The sequence below is a fragment of the Symphalangus syndactylus genome, chromosome 20 (assembly GCF_028878055.3).
Source record: "Symphalangus syndactylus isolate Jambi chromosome 20, NHGRI_mSymSyn1-v2.1_pri, whole genome shotgun sequence".
In the NCBI taxonomy this organism is placed as follows: domain Eukaryota; kingdom Metazoa; phylum Chordata; class Mammalia; order Primates; family Hylobatidae; genus Symphalangus; species Symphalangus syndactylus.
In genome coordinates, this window is record NC_072442.2 from 13,799,216 (window position 1) to 13,824,882 (window position 25,667).

General features: G+C 45.9%; 1 protein-coding gene across 2 annotated transcripts in view; it reads right to left on the bottom strand.

The window, feature by feature from the left end:
- Positions 1 to 2,493: 2,493 nt before the first annotated feature.
- The window catches only part of C20H17orf67 (chromosome 20 C17orf67 homolog), a 46,325-nt gene continuing 23,151 nt past the window's right edge, over positions 2,494 to 25,667 (bottom strand). For both annotated transcript variants that reach the window (XM_063628451.1, XM_055258571.2), the window contains exons 5-6: positions 7,075 to 7,211; positions 2,494 to 2,933 (exon numbers count right to left, since the gene is read on the bottom strand). In XM_063628451.1, the coding sequence (XP_063484521.1) occupies positions 7,095 to 7,211 (117 nt within the window). In that variant the 3' untranslated portion in view covers positions 2,494 to 2,933; positions 7,075 to 7,094. The remainder of the gene's footprint in view (positions 2,934 to 7,074; positions 7,212 to 25,667) is intronic.

Consider the following 25,667-nt stretch of genomic DNA (forward strand, 5'->3'; position numbering starts at 1 on the left):
GGGGAGGTGGAGGAGGGAGCCTTCTGTCCACCACTGTTCCATGTACCCTGGGTAAGTCCTGGCACTAAATATCAGAGCCCATGGAAGGTGCCTGTGCTCAGATGACATCCCAGCTAGGTAAGGAGTGCAGTTGAGTCTTAGTAAGACACATCCTCATTCCTTAAGGAACTCGGTTTAGAAAACTACTTCATTGAAGGCATAAGAATATCAGGTTTAGGGCAGAGGTGCAGAGTGTTTGTGGATGGGGGGAGGGCGGGCATAGTAGTGAGGGGCTTCCCAGGTTCAAATCCCAGGTCCTCTACCCACCAGCGGTACGAACCTGAACAAACTGCCTAGGGTAGGCAGAATGATGGCTTCCCCAAAGATGTCCATGTCCTAATCCCTGGAACTTGTGAAAATGTTACCTTATATGGCAAGGGGGAATTAGCATTGTGGGTGGAATTAAAGTTGTTAATCAACTGACCTTAAGATAGAGAAATTATTCTGGGTTATCTAAAGGGCCCAATGTAATCATAAAGGTCCTTAAAAGTGAAAGATGGAGGCAAAAGAGAAAGGCAGAGTGATATGATGTGAGGCTCTCATCACTGGTGGCTTTGAGATGGAAGGAGTCATGAGCTAAGAAAGGCAGGTAGCTGGAAAAGACAAGGAAATAGATTCACCCCAAAAGCCTCCAGAGAGGAGAAGAATGCAGCCCTGCTGACACATTGATTTAACCCAGGAGACTCCTGAACTTCTAACATACAGAACATAAGATAATTAATGTGTTGTTTTAACCCACTAAGTAATTACAGTCAAAATAGGAAACTAATACACTGCCTAAATTCTGTAAACTTCAGTTTCCTCCTCTATAAGTTGGGGATAGTACAGATGCTCCTAGACTTACAAAGCGGTTACATCCTAATAAACCCACTGGAAATTGAAGATGCATTTAATACACCTAATCTACCAAACATCACCGCTTAGCCTGTAAATGTGCTCAGAACCCTTACATTAGCCTACAGTTGGGCAAGATCATCTAACACAAAGCCTATTTTATAGTAAGTGTTGAAGAGCTCATGTAATTTATTGAATGCTGTACTAAAAGTGAGAACCAGAATGGTTGTATGGGTTCTTGAAGTATGGTTTTGGCTGAGGGCGTATCACTTTCACACCACCAGAACTCAGGGACCATCTGTACAGAGTTTGACCCAAAATGTTGGTATTGTTATTACTGAGAGATTCAGTACCTTTATCCCTAGATGAACACACCTAATATAGTTTGGATCTATGTCCCTACCCAAATCGCATGTTGAAATTTAATCCCCAATGTTGGAAGTGGGGCCTGGTGGGAGCTGATTAGATCATGGGGGCAGTTTCTCATGAATGGTATAGTGCCATCCCCTTGGTACTGTTCTCACAATAGTGAGTGGGTTCTCACAAGATCTGGTTGTTTAAAAGTGTGTGGCATCTTTCCGCTTCTTCTCTTGCTCTTGCTCTGGCCATGTGACTGCTCCCACTTCACCTTTCACCATGATTGTAAGTTTCCTGAGGCCTCCCCAGAAGCCAAGCAGGTGCCATCATCATGCTTCCTGTACAGCCTGCAGAACTGTGAGCCAATTAAACCTCTTTTCTGTATAAATTACCCAGTCTTAGATATGTCTTTATAGGAATGCAATAATGAACTAATATACCACCCAACCTCCCTTGGGACAAGCCCTCCTCTGTAGCCCAGGGTGTGTGGGCATCACTCCTTACCTTTTTTTTGAGGATGCCAGATTCTTCTTTCCCCAGAACTATTTGGCCCACCTTCCCTTGCCCTCCAAATTTCTGCTTTTCTTGGCCTCTAATTATCCAATCTGATTCCGAGGTTGTGGGGCAGGTGAGGGCCTCTGGGATACAGGAACTACAACCCACTTTTCACAAGAAATGTTGCCTTTGCTAAAAGACCAGGGTGTATAACTGGTATTAAGCAGTGGCCCTATTTCCAGAGCTGGCCTTAGGCAAATAATCTCATATATATATGTATGTATATAAATATATATATAACCCTTGTGCAAAATTGCTGGGAGTTTGTATTTTCATTCATTCAAAGAACAGTAAGCTTTCTGATACTGGATTTGCAAAGATAAACAAGAGAGGGAAATCTCTGTTTCACTACTTATAGAGAAAGAAAGAGGCCGGGCGCAGTGGCTCACACCTGTAATCCCAGCACTTTGGGAGGCCAAAGCGGATGGATCACCTGAGGTCAGGAGTTCGAGACCAGCCTGGTCAACATGGTGAAACTCCGTCTCTACTAAAAATACAAAAGTTAGCTGGGCATGGTGGTGTGCACCTGTAGTCCCAGCTACTCGGGAGGCTGAGGCAGGAGAATCACTTGAACCTGGGAGGCGGAGGTTGCAGTGAGCCAAGATCATGCCACTGTACTCCAGACTGAGTGACAGAGTGAGACTCCATCTCAAAAAAATAAAAAGGGAGAGAGAGAGAGAGAGAGAGAAAGGAAGAGACCACTAAAAGTAAATTTAATACCAATGTTTATTAGGGCAGAAAAGAAGAGGAAAAAAATAGAAGACAAAACAACTCAGCAACCCCAAGTGGTATGCTTCACTACTCTGAACAAAGATTCCCCAAATTCCTTAGGGCAGGCAGACTGCCCCAACTCCTGGTCTGGGAGTTCCAGCTCCATCAACCCCAGGTAAGATTCTGGTTGTTCCCACTCTTGCAAACTGATGGGAAGAACTTTGGAAGGTGTCTATGATTTAAGCTATTGGTTTTAGTGATTTATGCAAGTTAGTAAAATGAAGCAGTATATATATTTGCCATTTCCAAGGCAATCTTTGATATGCCCACAGTTCACGAGGTCTGAAGACATCCATTTCTGCAATTTAAAAACAAGTGAAAGAAGCAGCCTTGTCTTGTTTCAACATTGTCCAGCTTGTTGTCTATTAAAATGCTTGCTGAAAAAGAACAAGAAAATAACATTAAGATAATTTTAATGATTGTGGTGGTGGTGGTGGTGATGATGATGGTGTGGCAGTGATGGTGATGATGGTGATTGTGGTGGTGGTAATAGTGATGATGGCTATGATGGTGGTGGTGGTGGTGATAATGATGATGTGGTGGTGGTGGTGGTGGTGGTGGTGATAATGATGATGTGGTGGTGGTGGTGGTGGTGATGGTGATGATTATGATGGTGGTGGTGATGATGATTATGATGATGGTGGTGATAGTGGTGATGGTGCTGATGGTGGTGATGGTGATGATGGGGTTGATGGTGATGATGGTGGCAGTAGTGACGACGATGATAGTGGTGATGGTGATGGTGATGATGGGGGTGATGATGGTGGTGAGAGTGGTGGTGGTGGTAGTGGTGGAGATGTTGGTAGTGGTGATGGTGATGATGGTAGTGATGGTGGTGTTGATGGTGGTGGTGGTGACAGTGATGATGGTGAGAGTGGTGGTGGTGGTCATGGTGGTGGTGGTCATGGTGATGATGGGGGTGATCGTGATGGTGGTGGTGGTGATGGTGATGGTGGTGATTGTGGTGGTGATGGTGGTGGTGGTGATGGTGGTGGTGATGGTGGTGGTGATGGTGATGGTGGTGGTGATGGTGGTGGTGGTGGTGATGGTGGTGGTGGTGGTGGTGATAGTGATGGTGGTGGTGATGGTGGTGGTGGTGGTGGTGGTGGTGATGGTGATGGTGGTGATGGTGGTGGTGGTGATGGTGGTGGTGGTGGTGGTGGTGGTGATGGTGGTGGTGGTGGTGGTGGTGGTGGTGATGGTGACGGTGGTGGTGGTGATGGTGACGGTGGTGGTGGTGATGGTGGTGGTGATCGTGGTGATGGTGATGGTGGTGATGGTGATGGTGATGGTGGTGATGGTGATGGTGATGGTGGTGGTGATGGTGGTGGTGGTGATGGTGGTGATGGTGGTGGTGGTGGTGATGGTGGTGGTGATGGTGATGGTGGTGGTGGTGGTGGTAGTGGTGGTGGTAGTGGTGATGGTGATGGTGGTGATGGTGGTGGGGGTGATGGTGATGGTGGTGATGGTGATGATGGGGTTGATGGTGATGGTGGTGATGGTGATGGTGATGGTGATGGTGATGGTGGTGGTGATGGTGATGGTGATGGTGGTGGTGGTGGTGATGGTGGTGGTGATGGTGGTGGTGATGATGGTGGTGGTGGTGGTGATGGTGATGGTGGTGATGGTGGGGGTGATGGTGATAATGGTGGTGATGGTGATAATGGTGGTGAAGGTGGTGATGGTGGTGATGGTGATGGTGATGGTGATGGTGATGGTGATGGTGATGGTGATGGTGGTGGTGGTGGTGATGGTGGTGGTGATGGTGGTGGTGATGATGGTGGTGGTGGTGGTGATGGTGATGGTGGTGATGGTGGGGGTGATGGTGATAATGGTGGTGATGGTGATAATGGTGGTGAAGGTGGTGATGGTGGTGATGGTGATGGTGGTGATGGTGGTGGTGGTGGTGGTGATGGTGATGGTGGTGGTGATGATGGAGGTGATGGTGGTGGTGGTGGTGGTGATGGTGGTGGGGGTGATGGTGATAATGGTGGTGATGGTGGTGGGGTGATGGTGATAATGGTGGTGATGGTGGTGGTGATGATGGTGATGGTGGTGATGGTGATGGGGTGATGGTGATAATGGTGGTGATGGTGGTGGTGATGATGGTGATGGTGGTGATGGTGGTGGGGTGATGGTGATAATGGTGGTGATGGTGGTGGGGTGATGGTTAGTGATGGTGGTGATGGTGGTGGGGTGATGGTGATAATGGTGGTGATGGTGGTGGTGGTGATGATGGTGATGGTTGTGATGGTGGTGGTGGTGATGGTGGTGATGGTGGTGATGGTGATGGTGGTGATGGTGGTGATAGTGGTGGTGGTGATGGTGATGGTGGTGATGGTGGTGATGGTGGTGGTGATGGTGGTGGGGGTGATGGTTAGTGATGGTGGTGATGGTGCTGAGGGTAATGGTGATGATGGTGGTGATGGTGATGGTGATGGTGGTAGTGATGGTGATGATGTTGGTGGTGGTGATTGTGATGATGGTGATGGAGAACAAGAAGGAGGAGGAGAGGGGAAAAGGAGGAGACTAAGGAAGAGGAAGAGTAGACCAAGGAAGAACAAACACCATCCAGCTATCATTTTCTGAGCACTTCCTTTGTGTGCCAGGGCAACACTAACTATTTTCCAGACATTGACTTTTTTAATCCTAGAATCATAAGGAAGGAGCCATTACCATCCTCATTTTACAAATGAGGAAACTATTCAATTAGGCATTTTTTTCTAAGATTATTCAGCCAGTGACTGGAGGACTCATTAGCTGAAGGCTGTCTGACTCCCAATTCCAAGTTAACACATTTCTCCAGCCACCGCTTCCTTGTCTTTATGTAAGTGGGAGCTGCCTGGACTGAGGCCTCTGCAGAACCCTGTGTTTGCAGGAGCTAGGCACCCAAGCTCACTAGCAGTGCCTGTCCTACCAAGAATCAGAGGCCTCAGTCACCCTTGGAGGGTACTACTGTGGGGCTGAACCCAGGAACCTCTCCTTTAACTTCAACGGCACAACAGTAATAAGTGCTTTTATTTTTAGAGTCATTTACTATGCACCAGGCTCCCTAGACATCATTATTACCCCAACTTACAGAGGCAGAAGCAAAGAGTCAGTGAGGTTAGGCAACTTGCCCAAGGGCACAGAGCTGGAAATCAGAAAGTCAAACTCAGCTCTGGCCAGTTCCAGAGCCAGTGCCTACGCATCCAATTACTCCACAGTGCTGTTTTCTGGAAGAAGCCAAGTGAGGGCTTCCAGTGCTAAAAGACAAAGGCCCTTGGTGCAGGGGAGGCCAGCACCCTGGAAGTTGGGAGCCAAGCCCAGGCACACCAGAACCCTGACCCAGAATAGAGCTCCAGCAGCTGGAAGAATTAGAAGAGGGACGTAGCCCATCCCTACCCCCCAAAAGCAGAACTTTTATTCCACTGCCAGCAGGTGATCCTCTCACTATCTGTGAAAGCTCCCTCAGAGTGATTCCATGCCCACACACACACAGGACTGTGCAACACAGTCCACATAAAGCATGCAGATTTACAGTAGTCAGAAGCCTAGCATACCAACCACTGCTTAGCCTGAGTTAGTAGCTTAATCATGCTCAATTAGCTCCTCTTTAAAATGGGGTTAAAGTGCATGCCCTGCAATGACACCAGGGTATTAAGAGGATCATATGAGGCAATTTATGTTACATTATAAAGAGTGGTTAATAGGAGTGCCCCTGTGTCAATTCACAGTAGCACAAAATAAACAACAAAGGTATAAGATTTCTCTTAACCACAAAGATAAACTACCTGATTGTATCTTGTCCTGCTTGGTCCATAAAACTTACAGAGGAGAAATGAAATTCACTGGGCTTACCCTCTGAAGGAATTTTGCTACCTTATCTAACAGGATTTGGAAAGGGGGGAAGATGATGAGGACAGACAGGGAGAAGCAAACAGCCTCATCTAGGCACAGAGGTACAGAGTTGGGGGCATGCAGGGTGTGGGGGGAAAGCTGGGCAGTCCCCTGCTGGTGGGATGAAAACAGAAGCCCCAGGGAAAGGGAAAGACAGAGGGTGGGCTGGGCAGATTGGTAGCCTTGAAGGCTGCAGGAAGGCAGTGGGGAACAGGAGTGAGATCTGGGAAAGAAGTTGTTGATCCTGATGACAGTGGTGACGATCGTGGTAGATGTCACAGGTTGACTCCACAAATGCTGAGCCCACCTGAAGAGACCCAAGTCTCAACAAAACACACTTCTCCACATTTGGGGTCCAGAGAGAGCTTTTCTGCATGGCAAATAGGGTCACATCCCTCCCCATTTTGGATCACTTTGTGATTCAATAAAAGTTGGACTCCCCCGTTTGTCCCCCAGTGCTCCTCTCAACCTGGCTCCCCACTACGTCTCCTGCCTCACTCTTGCCACCCCCACTCCAAACCCATAACCAGCTAACCAGCTGGCCTCCCTGAGGCATGGTCCAGAAAGTCTCCCAGCCCATGCCATGCTGTCCCCCGCCACTCCCTCAGACAGAGGCCTGGGAGAGAGAAGGAGATGTACCGAGGCTGGTCCTGATCCCCTTACACAGGATGAACCCTGTTCCTGTCACAGTGGGGTTTGCAGTGAGGATTCAGCCAGTGCTCCAGGAACTGCTCCTCAGCGCGATGCTCCAGGGCGAGCAGGTGGTGCATGTATTCCTGTCAAAACAAACCACACCGAAGAACGCTTCATCCACAGTGACAGCCGAGGGGTCAGCATGCGTGGTGTGGCTCTGGCTCCCTAGACAGGGCAGGATGGGAGGACAGGCAGGGAGAAGAAATCAACGGCCACACCTGTGCCTCTCTGTAGGGAAGACCAGTCAGACTGACCCACCCAGTGGGCAAAATAAAGAAGTCTGACAATACTAAGTGCTGAGTGGGTGGATTTCCATGAAAACATGGAACAACCACTTCAGAAAACATCTGATTGTCTGCAATCTAGAAATTTCACTCCTACTTTATACCCTAGCGCAGTGGACCTCAAACTTTATCAGATATCAGAGTCACCTGGAGAGCTTATTACAACACAGATTGCTGGGCCTATCCTACAGTTTCTGACTCAGTAGGTCTTGGGTGGGACTTGAGAAGTCGCATTTCTAACAAGTTCCTAGCTAATAGTTATATTGCTAGTTGCTCTGAGAACAAGAGAAACTCTTATATCAGGAGAGGCGTATAAAAATGTTTATAGCAGCAATAAATTTGTCATAGCAAAACACTGGAAACATGCCAAATAGCCACTTACAGGAGAATGAATCAACAAATTATGGTGGGGTTATGCCATGGAATATTATACAGCAGAGAACATAAATTATACTGTAGCTACATACAACAACATAGGTGGGTCTTAGAAATAGCATACTGAGTGAAAAGTCCAAGTAACTACATTTATAGTGTGACACTATTTTTATGAAGTTCAAATATGCATAACTAAATCATGTAATATATTACTTATGGCTATATGCATTTCTGATAAAATCATCTTTTTTAAAAGACAAGGGATAAGCAGAAGAAAGATAGGGTTGCTATGCTAATATCAAACAAAAAGACTTTAAAATATTTAATAAATGGTGCTGGGAAAACTGGCTAGCCATATGTAGAAAGCTGAAACTGGATCCCTTCCTTACACCTTATACAAAAATTAATTCAAGATGGATTAAAAACTTAAATGTTAGACCTAAAACCATTAAAATCCTACAAGAAAACCTAGGCAATACCATTCAGGACATAGGTGTGGGCAAGGACTTCATGTCTAAAACACCAAAAGCAATGGCAACAAAAGCCAAAATTGACAAATGGGATCTAATTCAACTAAAGAGCTTCTGCACAGCAAAAGAAACTACCATCAGAGTGAACAGGCAACCTACAGAATGGGAGAAAATTTTTGCAACCTACTCATCTGACAATGGGCTAATATCCAGAATCTACAATGAACTCAAACAAATTTACAAGAAAAAAACAAACGACCCCATCAAAAAGTGGGCAAAGGACATGAACAGACACTTCTCAAAAGAAGACATTTATGCAGCCAAAAAACACATGAAGAAATGCTCATCATCACTGGCCATCAGAGAAATGCAAATCAAAACCACAGTGAGATACCATCTCACACCAGTTAGAATGGCCATCATTAAAAAATCAGGAAACAACAGGTGCTGGAGAGGATGTGGAGAAATAGGAACACTTTTACACTGTTGGTGGGACTGTAAACTAGTTCAACCATTGTGGAAGTCAGTGTGGCGATTCCTCAGGGATCTAGAACTAGAAATACCATTTGACCCAGCCATCCCATTACTGGGTATATACCCAAAGGACTATAAATCATGCTGCTATAAAGACACATGCACACGTATGTTTATTGCGGCACTATTCACAATAGCAAAGAGTTGGAACCAACCCAAATGTCCAACAACGATAGACTGGATTAAGAAAATGTGGCACATATACACCATGGAATACTATGCAGCCATAAAAAATGATGAGTTCATGTCCTTTGTAGGGACATGGATGAAACTGGAAAACATCATTCTCAGTAAACTATCGCAAGGACAAAAAACCAAACACCGCATGTTCTCACTCATAGGTGGGAATTGAACAATGAGAACTCATGGTCATAGGAAGGGGAACATCACACTTCAGGGACTGCTGTGGGGTGGGGGGAGGGGGGAGGGACAGCATTAGGAGATATACCTAATGCTAAATGACGAGTTAATGGGTGCAGGAAATCAACATGGCACATGGATACATATGTAACAAACCTGCACATTGTGCACATGTACCCTAAAACCTAAAGTATAATAAAAAAAAAAAACTATGAGAAAAAAAAAAGAAGTGAGATTGCTGAAAGGAAAAAAAAAAAATGTTACTAGAAATAGAGAAGCATTTTGTAAAAAGAGTCTGGCAGTTCCTTACAGTATTAAACATAGAATTACCATTTGTACTCCTGGCTAGCAACTGTACTTGTAGGTATATACCCAAGAGAAACAAAAATGGATGTCCATACAAAAACTTGTATACAGATGTTTGCACCAGCATCATTTGTCACAGCCAAAAACCAGAAGCAACCCAAATGTCCACCAATAAATGAATGGATAAATAAAATGTGCTACTTCCATATAATGGAATATTATTTTGCAATTAAAATGAATGAAGCAGTGATTCCTCCTACAACATTGATGAACCTTGAGAACATTATGCTAAGTGACAGAAGCCGGTCACAAAGGACCACACGGTGTATGATTCTGTTCATATGAAAGGTGGCCAGGCCCATACATTAATCTGTCCACAACAGAAAGCAGCTCCTTGCCCTGACCAGTCCTGCCCCTTACTGTGGCCAGCATCTCCATCTACTCAGGAACCCGCTCCAGAACATGAACTGTCATTGCCTCCCTCACCCTCAAACTCAACATAAGACTGAACATCGGGACGTTGAGGCTATCTCCTGAATAGTTCTCAGATGCTCTCCCTCGTCTCTGCCACTTCCCTAGGTCAGGTCTTCACCATTGTCCACCAAGGCTGCCGCAGACTCCTTACCCCTCTGTCTGTCCCACGCCTCTGTGTTGCATTCCTCCCACCCCATGCCTCCTCCCTCCCCCATCCCTGCTCCACTCTGACAGAGTGACCCAAAAGGGTCGAAGGTGGCCCACCAGGGCCATCTTCCTCCTCGAAGCCTTCACCAATGCTGTCTACCTGCAAGGAGTCAGCGTCTGTCTCTACCCATGGGTTTTGTCTGTGGCTCTGGATAATCTACTTGCAAGCCAGCAGATGAGTGCAGCTTTGGGTAGGATTCCCCACCTTCCCCCACTCCTCCCAACAGCAGGGAGTGGCCCTGCCCTCCCACCTTGGTCTACAATGGTCATTGACAGCCTTTGTTAATCTCTGTGCTTCTCAAGAACACAATTTCTCCCTGAAATGTTTGCCTGAGGAGACTTTAATGAAGGGAACATTCATAGCCATGTGAGTAGGGTTAAGGGAACTACCAAAGAATATTCTAGCACCCAGGGACTAGCAATAGAGGGAAGTCATGACCATGTCTAAGTTTGCAGGGCCAAGGGTGGAGAACCCTTAGAGGAGCCATCAGGCCTGGGGCCAGGGGGTTGGGGCTGCTGTGGTCTCTCAGGCACAGCACAAGCTTTGCAAGGCAAGGAGGGAACAGGGAACAAACAGCCCATCCTCTCCCTCCTCTTCCCCTCAATCTCCTGCAGGGCCCAATCAGAAGCCAGCCGGCCAGGGAACCAGGGGATTCAGTCTACAGGAGTCAGTCTCCTTGAGCACAGAGTGGGGCACAGCAGGGTGGAGAATGGACTGGGGTCAGGGCAGAGAAAAACCACGTCCATACCAGGATGATGAGGAGTGGCAGGTGTGCTACCACCAGAGAAGGGAGCAGACAGAACAAATAACAGAGGGCCATGATAGGGCCTCTCTGCAACCTGCAGCTCATCAGCCTCTGAACACACCCATCCTTTGCATGAAATTTTTGTCTTTGCATCTCCTCTCTCAGTTTGCTTTTGCTCTGCCCTTTATCAACAGGAATGTCACTTACAGCCTTTAGGGCTGGCCTTCTCCTCCAAATGTGCCTTGGTCTTCCCCAAAGCCAGTTCAGGCTGCGAATTTTCTGTATATGGGTTACTCATGGCATTATGTCCTATAAGTGATGCGTAAAACAGAAAAACGATAAATCAACAGGACCTCTCTTAAATAAAAGAATAAAATGTGATTTCTCTTGTTTTAGTCAGTTATAAGGTCTCCTCCTTCCCTCTCCATCTTCTGGTGCAATCTCTGGCCTATAGGCACTGCCTATCATACTGAAGGTGGTTCATCATATCTCTGTTCATGGCACCGCATTGCTAGTTAAGCAAGAAGCTTCAGTGCACTCCTCTTCCTTGCCCTCCCACCATCCAAGCAGCCTAACTCCTGTGAATGATTCTGAATCCCTTCTACCCAGCCCGACTGCCTCTGCCCAGCTTAGGCCCCAGCCCAGGCCCCACACCTGGGGCTAGATCCCTGCCACAACCTCTGCAGGCTCTTACTACCCCTTGTCTTACCTTCTTCCTCTTGTGGAGTTTTTTTATTGTTTTATTTTGTTTTCTTAATAGGCATTATTGTTTAGAGCAGTTTTAGGTTCACAGCAAAATTGAGCAGAAATATAGCATTCCCATATATCCCCTGTCCTCACATAGGCACAGCCTCCCCCACTACCAACATCCTCCACCAGCATGGGATATTTTTTACAGTTGATACACCTGCATTGACACAGCATCATCACCAGTCCATAGTTGATATTAGGGCTCACTCTTGGTACTACACAAAGGCATGGCAGCCGGGCATCATGGCTCACATCTGTAATCCCAGCAATTTGGGAGGCCGAGGTGGGCAGATCACTCAAGCTCTGGAGTTCAAGACCAACCTGGGCGACGTGGTGAAACCCTGTCTCTACCAAAAATACAAAAAAAAAAATGAGCTAGATGTGGTGGTGCATGCCTGTAGTCCCAGCTACTCAGGAAGCTGAGGTAGGAGGATCTCTTGAGCCCAGGAGGTAGAGGTTGCAGTGAGCTGAGATCGCACCATGGCACTCCAGCCTGGGAGACGGTGCGAGCCTTTGTCTCAAAAAAAATAAATAAACACAAATAAAAATAAAAGTACGGCACCAACAGCTGCTTCTGATGAGGGCCTCAGGAAGCTTCCACTCAGGGCAGAAGGTAAAGGGGAGCCAATATATACAGATCACATGGTGAGACAGGAGGCAAGAAAGAGAGAAGGTGCCAGGCTCTTTGCAGGAATCCGTTCTCATGGGAACTAAGAGTGAAAACTCCCTCATTACCACCATTCATGAGGGATCCACCTCCATGACTCAAACACCTCCCATAAGGCCTCACCTCCAACACTGGGGATCAAATTTCAACATGAGACTTGGTGGGGCCAAACAAACCACATACAAACCCTAGCACTACCATTGCAATATCACACGGAACAGTTTCACTGCCCTAAAAATCTGCTTTCCTCTGCCTGTTCATCTGCCTAACCCCTGGCAACCACTGATCTTTATACTGTCTCTATAGTTTTGCCTTTCCCAGAACGTCATGTAATCAAATGTTCTGATTGGTCTCTTTTCTTTAGTAATATGCATTTAAGTTTAACTCCATGTCTTTCCGTGGCTTGATAGCTCATTTTGTTTTAGGGTTGAATAATATTCCACTGTCTGGATGTATCATAGTTTATTTATTCATTCACCTGGACATCTTGGTTGCTTCCAAGTTGGAGTAATCATGAATAAAATTCCTATAAACACCTGGGTGCAGGTTTTGTGTGGATGTAAGTTTTCAACTCCTTTGGGTAAACACCAGGGAGTGTGATTATTGGATCGTATGTTAAGAGTAGGTCTGGTTTTGTAAGAAACTGCCAAACTGTCTTCCAAAGTAGCTGCACCATTTTGCATTTCCACCAGCAATGAGTGAGAGTTCTGTTACTTCACATCCTCACTAGCATTTGGTGTTATCCATGTTCCAGATTTTGGCCATTCTAACAGGTGTATAGTGGCATCTCATTGCTGTTTTAAGTTGCATTTCCCTAATAATGTACGATGTTTCACATGCTTACTTGCCATCTGTATATCTTCTTCAGTAGATGTCTATTCAAGTCTTTTGTCAGAATGGGTTTTTAAAATATAAAGAACAAAAATAGCTTTACTGGTTTTTATTTTTATCACAACAGTGATACATATTACTTTCTTAAAGTCATGAAAAAAAAAGTTATAAAGAAGAGGCTGAAAAATCCCTCTTGATTTTTCTGTATCCTGTTGCAAACTAATTTTTTTTTTTTTTTTGAGACGGAGTCTCACTCTGTCGCCCAGGCTGGAGTACAGTGGCGCCATCGCGGCTCACTGCAAGCTCTGCCTCCCGGGTTCATGCCATTCTCCTGCCTTAGCCTCCTGAGTAGCTGAGACTACAGGCACCCACCACCACACCCGGCTAATTTTTTGAATTTTTAGTAGAGATGGGGTTTCACCGTGTTAGCCAGGATGGTCTCAATCTCCTGACCTCGTAATCCGCCCGCGTCAGCCTCCCAAAGTGCTGGGATTACAGGCGTGAGCCACTGTGCCCGGCGGCAAAGTGATATATTTTTTTAATTTACCCACGTTGCGGCCGGGCACGGTGGCTCAAGCCTGTAATCCTAGCACTTTGGGAGGCCGAGGTGGGCGGATCACGAGGTCAGGAGTTCGAGACCATCCTGGCCAACACAGTGAAACCCTGTCTCTACTAAAAATACAAAAAAAAAAAATTAGCAGGGCGTGGTGGTGGGCGCCTGTAGTCCTAGCTACTCGGGAGGACTGAGGCAGGAGAATGGCATGAACCCGGGAGGCGGAGCTTGCAGTGAGCCGAGATGGTGCCACTGCACTCCAGCCTGGGGGACAGAGCCAGACTCTGTCTCAAAAAAAAAAAAAATTACCCACGTTGCTTCTTCACTTAAAATGCCTGCATGCCTCCCACTGGTCTCAGGAGAAAGTTCTGATTCCTTAAAGTGGCTAAGGGCTTTCCATGACCAGCTACACCCATCCCCTGAGCCTCTTCTTTCACCATCAATACACTTGAGCTTTGTTCTCCATCTTTCCCTGAACGGGTCATGCTTGCTGTTCTTTCTAAGGCTTCCAAAACACCTGTTGTTTGCTCTGCCTGGAACACCCCTGTACCTTCTTATTTTCCCGTCTCACTCTTACCTGACTTTTCAGCCTCAGCTTAGATGTTACTTCCTCTAGGAAGCCTTCTCAGATTCCCTGTGACCCCACTTCTCTGGGTCCCCAAAGCTCCATAGACTTTTCCCAGCATAGCCCTCCCTGGTCATCTGTGTGGCAGTGAGCTCTCCCTGAGAGTGGGGACTTCATTGGCCTGCCTCATACTGTTTAGTGGAGGTGGTAGGTGGGTTGGCTCATATAATGATATCAAAATTGGATGTTCCAGCTGGGTGTGGTGGTGCACACCTGTAGTCCTTGCTACTCAGGAGGCTAAGGCGAGAGGATTTCTTAAGCCCAGGAGTTTGAGGCTTCAGTGAGCTATGATCGTGCCACTGCACTCCAGTGCAGGCAACAGGGTGAGGCTCAAACAAAACTCAAACCAACAACAAAAAACTTGATGTTCTTTTATGTTCCCTCCAAAAGAGAATGGATAGAGATGGGAATGATTTTTAACTTGGAGTGTGTTTTTTATATTGCCCTGAAGGAAATGTTGGTGCTGTAATTATAGGATGTGAACCATTGCAAAGTATGCATAGAACAGGTCCATACAAACAGCAGGCCAATAATCAGAGAAGTGGCATTTCTCCTTAGTATGAGTAGACATACTCAGTCATATCTGTGATGTGATTAAATTGTTTTTGGCATGTATCAATATCATAAAAACTCTAAATCATGGAAACCTTCCTATGGCATTAAGAAGGCTTTAACAAAGGGTCCACTTTAGAACTCTAAGTTTTTAAGTTTTTAGAACACCCTCTAGGAATTCTGCATCCTACATCAAATGTAGTCACTTAAAAAAAAAAAAAAAGAATGTGCAAAGGAAGGAGTTATGAAGTGTCCAACTTTTCTGATTTTTTTTTCTTTCCCCCAGGACCCATGCAGTTTGGATTTGTTTTGGTTATAGTTGTTGTTTTCATTTAACTCATCAAAATACACTCAGTGGTCTGGCAGGGAGTCTCTGGGTCAGCTGGGGTAGAGGGCCGATGGTAAGAGGGCTCCTTGTGGGATCCAACAATGATTCCCTGGCTGCTTTCTGAACATGTTTGCGGATTTTGGGCTGAGTTCCTTCCCTATCCAGGGAGTCTTTGGCCAGAAGAATAGTAATTGGGAGGAACAGGAAGGCTGTGTGCAGTCTTGTAAATAAGGAACAACAAGTTCCCAGCGCATAACTTTACTTGTTCAACTATTCTGTGGAAGCAGCACACTGAAGGAACCCCTGCTGCCTGCTTCTTGCTGGCCTGTTTGCCAGACAGGGAGGAATAGAGGCTAAGAGTCTGAGTCTCCTTCAAACCTGGACCCTGTCATTATTGCTTTACCTCTCCAGCCTCAATTTGTTCATCTGCAAGATGGGGATTGCATTAGCACTTGCTTCCTTAAGTTAGTTAACTTGCTTCCTTGGGTTATTAAATGAAATGGTGCAAATAAAGTTTTGTGCCAAATAAGTAGCCTGCATTTGTCCCTCCAGATCCATTCTGTCTCCCTTTTCGCCTGGCCGTGGGACCCAGATTAACTGTCGCCATAGACTCCCTTGGCCTGTGGCTTCTGGCTGAGTTTCATCAGTGGGAGACACCAGAACGGATTAGAAGGTAGGAGGAGGGAGAGGCCAGGGTATTCAATCCCCTAGTTCCTCACCAAGGAGTCACAGCCACACCAAGCATAAATACAATCTCAAAAGAAATCATTTCAGCTTGAATGTCATCTTTTTAAAGAATTTCCACAGTTCACCTCAGCAACTGGCTGCATCCCTCTCCTGAAGGCCACAGCTCCTAGGAGGCTGTCCTCTCCAGCTCTGGGAACCATCTGCCTCCCTTACCCCTTTATGGTCTAGAGGTTGTTAACCCTGATCTTTTATTATTTCTTGCTGGTTTACCTTAATCCTGCCTACGCCTTTGTAAAAAGTCTCTTTATTAAACACTCCTCAGGTACCCAGTCTCCTGCTGGGACCCCAATACTATAGGGCCTTGGCACATGATTCTTGGCATGTAGTAGGAATGCATTAAATGCTAGCTGTTAACTTCGGCTACTATTAGATAACAAAGATCTGAGTACACATCAAGATTGTGAAGGAGAGCATCTTTCCCAGGAACTGGTACACAGGAAACTTTCCGTAAAGGCTTGTTGAAGAAAAGACTACAGCATCATTCTTCAAAGCGTAAGCTGTGCTCCCCTCAGGGGCCCATAAGGCCAAACTATTTTTAGAATAATACTCACATTATTTGTCTTCTTGCTGTATTGGCATTTTCACTGATGTGACAAGGCAGTGGCAGGTAAAATGACTGGCACCTTAGCAGGAATCCAGGCAGTGGTACCCAATTCTATTAGCGGTCATCGTATCCTTCCCCACCACGCACTTACAGTACGAAAATAAAAATAAAACATTCTTAAAATGCCAGTTGCCCTGAAGAATGCCCTGGTGAAACAGTACAGAGCGACCCAAAAGGGCATATGCAGGCAGTACTTCTGCTGTATGACAAAGTGCAATGGTTTTCACAAGGAAAAGCATGTGTGCAACTGCTGGTGTTGAACTGGCTAGGCATGTTTTATGTGCATGTTGGGCAGACATCTTGACAATAAATGAAGTGAGCCTGTCACCTCAAGGAAAACAATTTACGTTATTTATTAAATTGAGCTTCGCAGAGGAAACCGGATTTTGGAAAACTTGCATCTGCTACAGAAGGCTGGCAACTTCCCAATACTTAAAGACTTTTATAATGACGTCACTGGTGATATTAACGAATGTCACTATTGACACACAGCACCTTTTATAATTATATACTCATTTGCATCTTTACTCATTTAATCTCTGTCCCTCTCAGCCAAATATTCAACCAGATTTTTTACAGCAGTGACCAAAGTATATCTGGTCTGTGGCTTAGTGCTTGGCACACAGTAGGACCACAACAAAGCTCACTGGAAAAATGTATAAAGGAGCAAATGAATAAATGAAATAACTGTTCTTTCCCTATAATATTGCTAAATCCTCCCTGGAAATTTTCTTGATATCTGTGTCAATCTGCTCATTATAACAGCCTAGGCCAAATGTACATTAAAAGCACCAAAAAGTAATATATATTTCACATTCCTAAACACCAACTGAAATGATCATTGAAGAAAAACAACCAAAACAGACACACACTGAGAATAAGAAAGAAATGAGCACTGGTTTCCATGACATTTCACTATTTATTTAAAATGTTAGGAAAACGAATATGCCACAAAGGCTTAAAAAGAAATCATTAGTCAAATCAAATGGCAAATTGCAAATCTGCTGAAAACCACAAATTCAACAATTGCATTGGCTGAGTTAGAAATGGCCCAACATTAATGATAATCTCAAATGTTCCTGAACCAAGGAAGAAGGGGTATATGGAAAATGAGTTTTAATTTCTTCAGATTCCTTTCTCCAAGTGGGGGGGTGTAAATCAAAGCAAAACAAAAACCAGTACCTGTGTTCCATGTCAAATGCCAACTGTAATGATTTAAGTAAATTATTTCTCAGTAATTAGAGCAGAAATTAAAAGTAGTCCTTTATTATGGCTCTGGAGTGGTGTGATAATGAACTTAAATACCCACCAGAACTTGACCTATGCTAAGAATCATAAAGTGGACAGTTATTCTATCAAGGCAGGACCTTTTTCCAAGACGGCAAAATCCTTCCTGTGACATTTTTGCAGAATTAAAGATCCATCAGCATTTGGAAAAATTATTTTGCTCATTAGTACAAGCAATGTAATCCCATAGACAGAATGGTGGCTCAGAACTTAACTGCACTGGAATACTGAAGGCTCCATCCTAAAGAAAGGCAGAACAGTGTTGTGGGCAATTTACACCTCGGTCATCCAAACTGGCCTTTGAGGTAATGGGGAACAAAAGGGTAATGGAGTTACTACATACATTTGTCAAGGAGCTAAACATGAAAGTATATTTTACAAAGACTACTTACAATAAAGCTAAAATGATTTATATTTGCCCAACAAGAACATTCCTTAAAGGATCACAGGCCAAAACGGAACACTTCCAAGGAAAGTGTATTCCCAGGTTTCACAAGCTCTTACAAATATAATCACAAAACAAATAATCTAAGCTTGAATGTCATCTTTTTAAAGAATTTCCACAGTTCACCTGAGCAATTGACAAACAACCTCTTCCCTAAAATTTGAGTAGATTAAGAGAAATTTAATGAGTCTAAGTGAGGCGATAGAAAATATTTCTTTGGAATAACCTCCAGGTTTTATAGCAGAGCTATATCCCACAAAATTTCTACCCTGGAGAGAAGCAAAGGAGGGAATGGAAGAAGTAACAATCATTTAGTAAATGCCAATACTGTATGGTGCTTGGTGGTGGGGACCCAGAAGTAAAACAACTAGTCCATCTCCTCAAGTAATTTAGAACAGTCTGGTAGAGAGACATAAAAGAGTCAAAAATAGCAACCTTGCGCTGCAATCGCTATGCTAGCGGGATGTTCTGATTTACTAGGGGGAGGCACCAGGAAGCCCTCTCAAAAACGACATCATTTAAGGTGAGTTTTTGGGGATGAATAAGAGTTAACCAGGTAAACAAGAGCAGAAGATACAACTACAAACGCAGGTGCCATGGGAAGAGAACTTGCAACACACCATCATCCCACATACATTGTTTCTACTCATGGATTTCCAATGCCAATGAATGGCACTAAGTTGCCTATACAAAACCCTACACGTCATTTTTTATCCCTGCTCCTCCCTCCCTGCACCCACTCCTGCCCCAGCAACAGCCCACTGGTCTCCAATTCAAGATACCATAATCATGTTCCCATCATATCTCTACCTTAAAACCTCTACTAGAATACTCTCTCAGAAGACGGTGACATTGAATATTAAAAATAACATGAATTGTTTAAAGTCTTTTGGAAAGCAATTCAACAATGTATACTAAAAGCTTTAAAAATATTCTGATTCTTGGACCTAGTAATTCATTTTCTAGGAATATACCCATAGAAAATAACTTAAAATATTAAAAGTACTTTATGCACAAAAACGTTCTGAGTGTTTATAACAGAAAGATATTGGAAATGATCCAACTATCTAACAAAAGAGGATAATCATGGTTACAAATAGATTATAATAATATGAGGACATGTGTATGTTAATATTACGGGAAAAACAGGAAATTGTAGATACTTTTTAAATATATACGAAGACTAAAAAGAAATACATTTTTTAAATGCCTCTCTTTGGGGAGAAGGGACAGGACTACAGTTGATTTTACTTTTTTTTTTTTTTTTGAGACAGAGTCTCACTCTGTCACCCAGGCTGGAGTGCAGTGGCATGATCTCGGCTCACTGCAAGCTCCGCCTCCCAGGTTCATGCCATTCTCCTGCCTCAGCCTCCCAAGTAGCTGGGACTACAGGTACCCGCCACCACACCTGTCTAATTTTTTGTATTTTTAGTAGAGACGAGGTTTCACTGTGTTAGCCAGGATGGTCTTGATCTCCTGACCTCATGATCCGGCCGCCTCAGCCTCCCAAAGTGCTGGGATTGCAGGCGTGAGCCACCACGCCTGGTCTACAGTTGATTTTCTTTTATTCTTTTGACTCCTTCTTGGTTTCCAATTTTTCAATAGTACATGTGAAAGGTTTAAATATTTTTAATTATACAAGTAATTACTCTAGTATACAATTCAAACATCAAACCACTACCTTTAATCCTAGTCTCCTAAATGAGATGATACAGTTAAATGTCAACTGATTACCTCTCTAGACCTTCTTTTAGAAATTTACATGCATATCGATGTACCTATATAAATACTGCATATAGTATTGTTTTGGGTGTGAGTCCTAGGAAGGCAGAATTTTACTCTGTTACCCAGGTTGGAGTGCAGCAATCATAGCTCACTTCAGCCTTGAACTCCTGGGCTCAATCGATCTCCCACCTCAGCCTCTCCTGAGTAGCTGGAACTACAGGTGCACGCCATCCCACCTGACCAGGACTGTGAATTTTATTCAGAGTAAGACAGGAAGTCATTGGCAGGTTTTGAGCAGGAGAGGGTCAGGATCTTGTTTACACTTTAAAAAATGACTCTGACTGCTCCATTGAGAGCAAGACAGGAAGTAGGGAGACCATTACGAGATTATTGCTTAATCCACTCTATAGATAATTGTGGTGGAGGTGGCAGTGGAGGGTGAGAAGTAGTCAGGTTCTGGATTTGGAGGTGGTCTCCTTAGCCCAGTGTGGAACACTAAGGCAGCAGCTATTATGAGGGTAAAACAGTGAATTTTGTTTGGGGCTGTTAGATCTGAAATGCTTGTTAAATATTCCAGTACAAACAGTGGTGTGGAGTAGACAGTCATGTAAATGACCGGGAAGAGGTCAGGCTGGAGACAGAAGTGTGTGCCATCAGCAGGGAGGTGAGCTTTAAAGCCATATGGAGGGCAGAGCCCTGGGACCTCCTGACATTTAAACAACTGTCAGAGGCCAAGAATCCAGTAAAGGAAACCTAGCAGCGGGAGCCACCAAGTGGAATGAGAAGCCTGGGCGAGGCATGCTGGGAAAGTAGAAACCAAGTGAGCAAAGTGCCCAGAAGGAAGGAAGAGAGATCAATTGTGTCAAAACAAAACTAACATGTACTGGTTCCCAGTTCCAGGACGCCAGGAGCAGAGATGGACCACCTTTGCAGTTCTCCAAGATAGCACTTCTTGACTTGAAGGTGAACAGGGATCACCTGGGGGTTAGGGAGGCACAGATTTGCCTTCAGGAAGTGTGGAGAGGAGCCTGGATCTGCATGTCTGACGGGATCCCAGGCAAGGCCCGTGCAGCCCAGCTGGGGATCATATTTTGAATAGCAAGAGCTTAGACCACAATCCTGAAAATCAACATAAGCACATTCATCACTAAGGAAACCTTCAAGGAAAGCTCCGAATATTTTTCCACCTTCTTCCCTCTAAACACAAACCTAGCCCTCCTTTTCACACAGCCTGATCTTCATTAATTTCTCCCCAAACAGATGTTTTTTCTCTGTCAGGATCTTGAGCCTTCATTATACCATGAGCTCTCTAACATGATGCGGCCACGTTGTCTAAAGTAGAAAGTCAAGAGGATCACTTGAGCCCAGGAGGCCAAGACTCCAGTGAGCCATGATCACACCACTGCACTCCAGCCTGGGCAACACAGTGAGACCCTGTCTCAAAAAAATAAATAAATAAATAAATAAATAAATAAATAAATAAATAAATAAATAAATAAATAGTAGAAAGTCAATTCAGCTGAAACCTACATGCCTCCGAAAGGGATGTCTCCAAGCAAATTGGTTCCAGCCTTTGGAAAGGGTTCATCCCATTCCTATGAAGTCTAGAACCCTACTCTCCAAAATCTCTGAAAATGTGGGGTCAAGTTTATTCTGAATTATTCTCATAACCAATTTCTCTACCCCTGCAACTTCCACATTCTAGCCATTCCCTTGCTCTCTTTTCAGCCCCCACCACCCCATACAACACACCCCTGCCATCCACCATGCCCTCAAGGAACTGCTAACACAAAGTTTCTGTGTGTAGCGGACTTGTCCCAAGGTTTGCGGGTAGCAATGGGTAATAACAGCACAGAGCAGAAAGCAACTTTAAACTCAGTGTCGAGAGTTACCATAAAATAAATGTATCAGTTATTCCTGCTGTTGGGAATTTCAGTGGGTTGCTCTCCTTGGGTTCTACCTTCCCACCTTTCTCTTCATATGCTACCTCCGTACACTGCCTCCATACACTCAAAATCCCTCCTTCTCTCTTACCCAGAGCCATCTGTCTCCCTCTGATCTCCCTCTCCATCCCCTCTGGGCCTTGCCTTCCTCCATCTAGGGTCCCCGCAAGATGTCCGTGCTCCTCTGGGTTGAATACTGGCCCTCCCTACGGTACAGGGTTACCCAGCAATCTTCTCAAAAGCACTTTGTCCTTCCCACCACCAAGTCAGAAAAGAACAGCTTCTTGCAGTGAATCAGCAAGATCTATGTCAAACAGTCTAGCCCTTTGTGTGCACGGGCACAGCTTGTCTCAACCTGTTTCCAAAAAGCCTATAAATCCACAGAAGCCAACCTCTGCCAATATTTAAGCCAAGTGTTAAGTTTATAAACATGGCTCAGTAGATCTTCATGGGGAGAGACTTCTGCAAATCTTCATACTTGTTTTCATTTTGAATTCTTAACACCTCCCCTAAAGCACCATTTGTTTACCCTCATCAATGGCCTCTTCCCTCTCCGAAAGTGTTTTCTTTTGCACAGTCCCTTAACACGGAGAAGCAAAATAAAATAACCCGACCAGTCATCCCTCGGTAATTTAGAATGTGGAGGGATGTGTGTGAGGGTATGTGGCTCTGTTCTCAAGGGCATATGCATTCTCCAATGATCACTAACTCTACTCATTTGCCCAAGTCCACTTGTTTGTCTCCTGGGTACCATGGCAAGAAGGTGCAATAGTCACTTCCTATTTCCCAGGTATGACAGCATCTAAAGGCAAGCATTTAAGAGGCTGTGTCCTGAACCTCTAAAGGGCCCCTGGAAACAAGATCTAATCGCATCATCCCCCTGCTTGAAATCCCTGTACAGCTCCCTACTGTGTACAGAAACCCAACTCTGCTGTGGCATCCAAGGACCTTCCAACCCAGCCTCACAACAACCTGGCGATGCCATCTGCCATCATTCCACATAACCCGGTTCCTCAAGTCAAGGCGAAAGTAGAAGGGGCTGGAACTCAGACCTTCTGAAAAAATACTCAGTAAGGCCTTTTCAAAACACACACACACACAAACCCTCACACACCCCTCACACATGCACCCTCACACACACCCCTCACACACACCCTCACACATACACAGCCTCACACATACCCCACACACCCCTCACACACACCCTCACACATACACAGCCTCACACATACCCCTCACACACCCCTCACACACACCCTCACACACACACCCTCACATACACCCTCACACACACCCTCACATACACCCTCACACATACACAGCCTCACACACACCCCTCACACACACCCTCACACATATACAACCTCACACACACCCCTCACACACACCCCACACACACCCCTCACACACACACCCCTCACACCCTCACACATATACAACCTCACACACACCCCTCACACACACCCCACAACCCTCACACACACACCCTCACACAGACCCCCCCACACACACCCTCATACAGACCCTCACACCCCTTACACACTCACACACTCTTCACACATACACCCTCACATACCCCTCTACACACACTCACACACACCCCTCACACACAGACCCCTCACACACACCCCTCACACAGACCCCCCCACACACACCCTCATACAGACCCTCACATACCCCTCTACACACACTCACACACATCCCTCACACACAGACCCCTCACACACATCCCTCACACACACCCCTCTACACACACACCCCTCACACACAGACCCCTCACACACACCCCTCACACAGACCCCCCCACACACACCCTCATACAGACCCTCACTCACACCCCTTACACTCACACTCTTCACACATACACCCTCACATACCCCTCTACACACACTCACACACACCCCTCACACACAGACCCCTCACACACACCCCTCACACACACCCCTCTACACACACACACACCCCTCACACAGACCCCTCACACACACCCCTCACACACACCCCTCTACACACACACACCTCACACACAGACCCCTCACATACCTCCACACACCCCCTACACATACACTCACACCCCTTACACATACACCCTCACACACACCTGCACCTTCACACACCTCTCACACCCCTTACACACACCCTTACACACCCCTCACACATACTCCTCACTCACCTCACACACAATCCTTGCACAGACCCTTCACACACACCCCTCAGACATCCCTCATACACCCTCACACACGCATCCCTCACACACATCCCTCACACACATCCCTCACACACCCCTCACACTTCTCACACAGACCCTCACACTCCTTGCACAGACCCTTCACATACACCCCTCACACACCCCCACCTCACACACTCTTTGAACACACCCTTCACAAACACACCCTCACACACACCATCACACCCCTCACATACATCCTCACACACATGCATCTCTCTCCCACACCCCTCATGCACCCTCACACACACCTTCACATACGCCTCACACACATACCCCTCATACAATTCTCACATTCAAATACACACACCCCTCACACATCCCTCACACACACAAACCCCTCACACACACCCCTCACACACATATACACCCTCACACATACCCTCATACACACACCCCTCACACACACACCCCTCACACACATTCACACACACATACACACATACACAATACTGGCAGCCAAATTCACAGCATGGTGCATCCATCCCACCCTCTTCTCAAGCAAAGGGACATCTGTGCGCAGCTGTTCTTGGCCTACACTCAGAAACAGGGAGGGTGAGGAGGTCTTGGCAAAAGGCAAAGAGCCAGAAGGGCTGGCTACCAGGAGGCAAAGGTCTTAGCCTCTGAACTCCCTCCTTCCCAGGCTATGAAGATGTGGGCCCATATGGCAGCTCTAATGCCAGCCTCTGACCTCCCCTGGCCAGAGGTCCAGCCTCATCGGCTCCTCACCACCCAAGGACAAACCTGAGGCCACTGCCTCTTATGCTCCAACTGGGAGTGCAGGGCCAGGATCATTTTGACAGTCACAGTTAAATGCAGTAAATTACCTCTTTTTACGTGCCACTGACTAGCATTATTAATTTTGCTTTCAGTAAATCCATAAAAGAAGAATTCAACAAGGAGACCCAAGAGGCGTGAGTGGGTCAAATAGTAAGTCAAGGATGTGGAGTACTCCCAGCAACAGGGCCAGCATGAGGTGAGGAGGCCTGTGGTTTCTAGGGATACCCCTCCAGGGGCCTCAGAATAAACTGCCTGACTCCTCACTCGGGTTGGTATCCTGCTGCCTCTGGCTCTTCTGTCACATTGCAGACTGGCACCAGGAAACCTGTGTCAGCCCCAAGGTTCTATCCAGAGCCCTACAATATGAGACCTGGAATTAGACATTCTGGAATCTAGGCCAGATTCCAGCCAAACTCTGAATTTCATAGATCAAAAAACTAGGCTTCCGGCCGGGCGCGGTGGCTCACGCTTGTAATCACAGCACTTTGGGAGGCCAAGGCGGGCGGATCACGAGGTCAGGAGATCGAGACCACGGTGAAACCCCGTCTCTACTAAAAATACAAAAAAAAAATTAGCCGGACGTGGTGGCGGGCGCCTGTAGTCCCAGCTACTCGGAGAGGCTGAGGCAGGAGAATGGCGTGAACCCGGGAGGCGGAGCTTGCAGTGAGCCGAGACTGCGCCACTGCACTCCAGCCTGGACGACAGAGCGAGACTCCGTC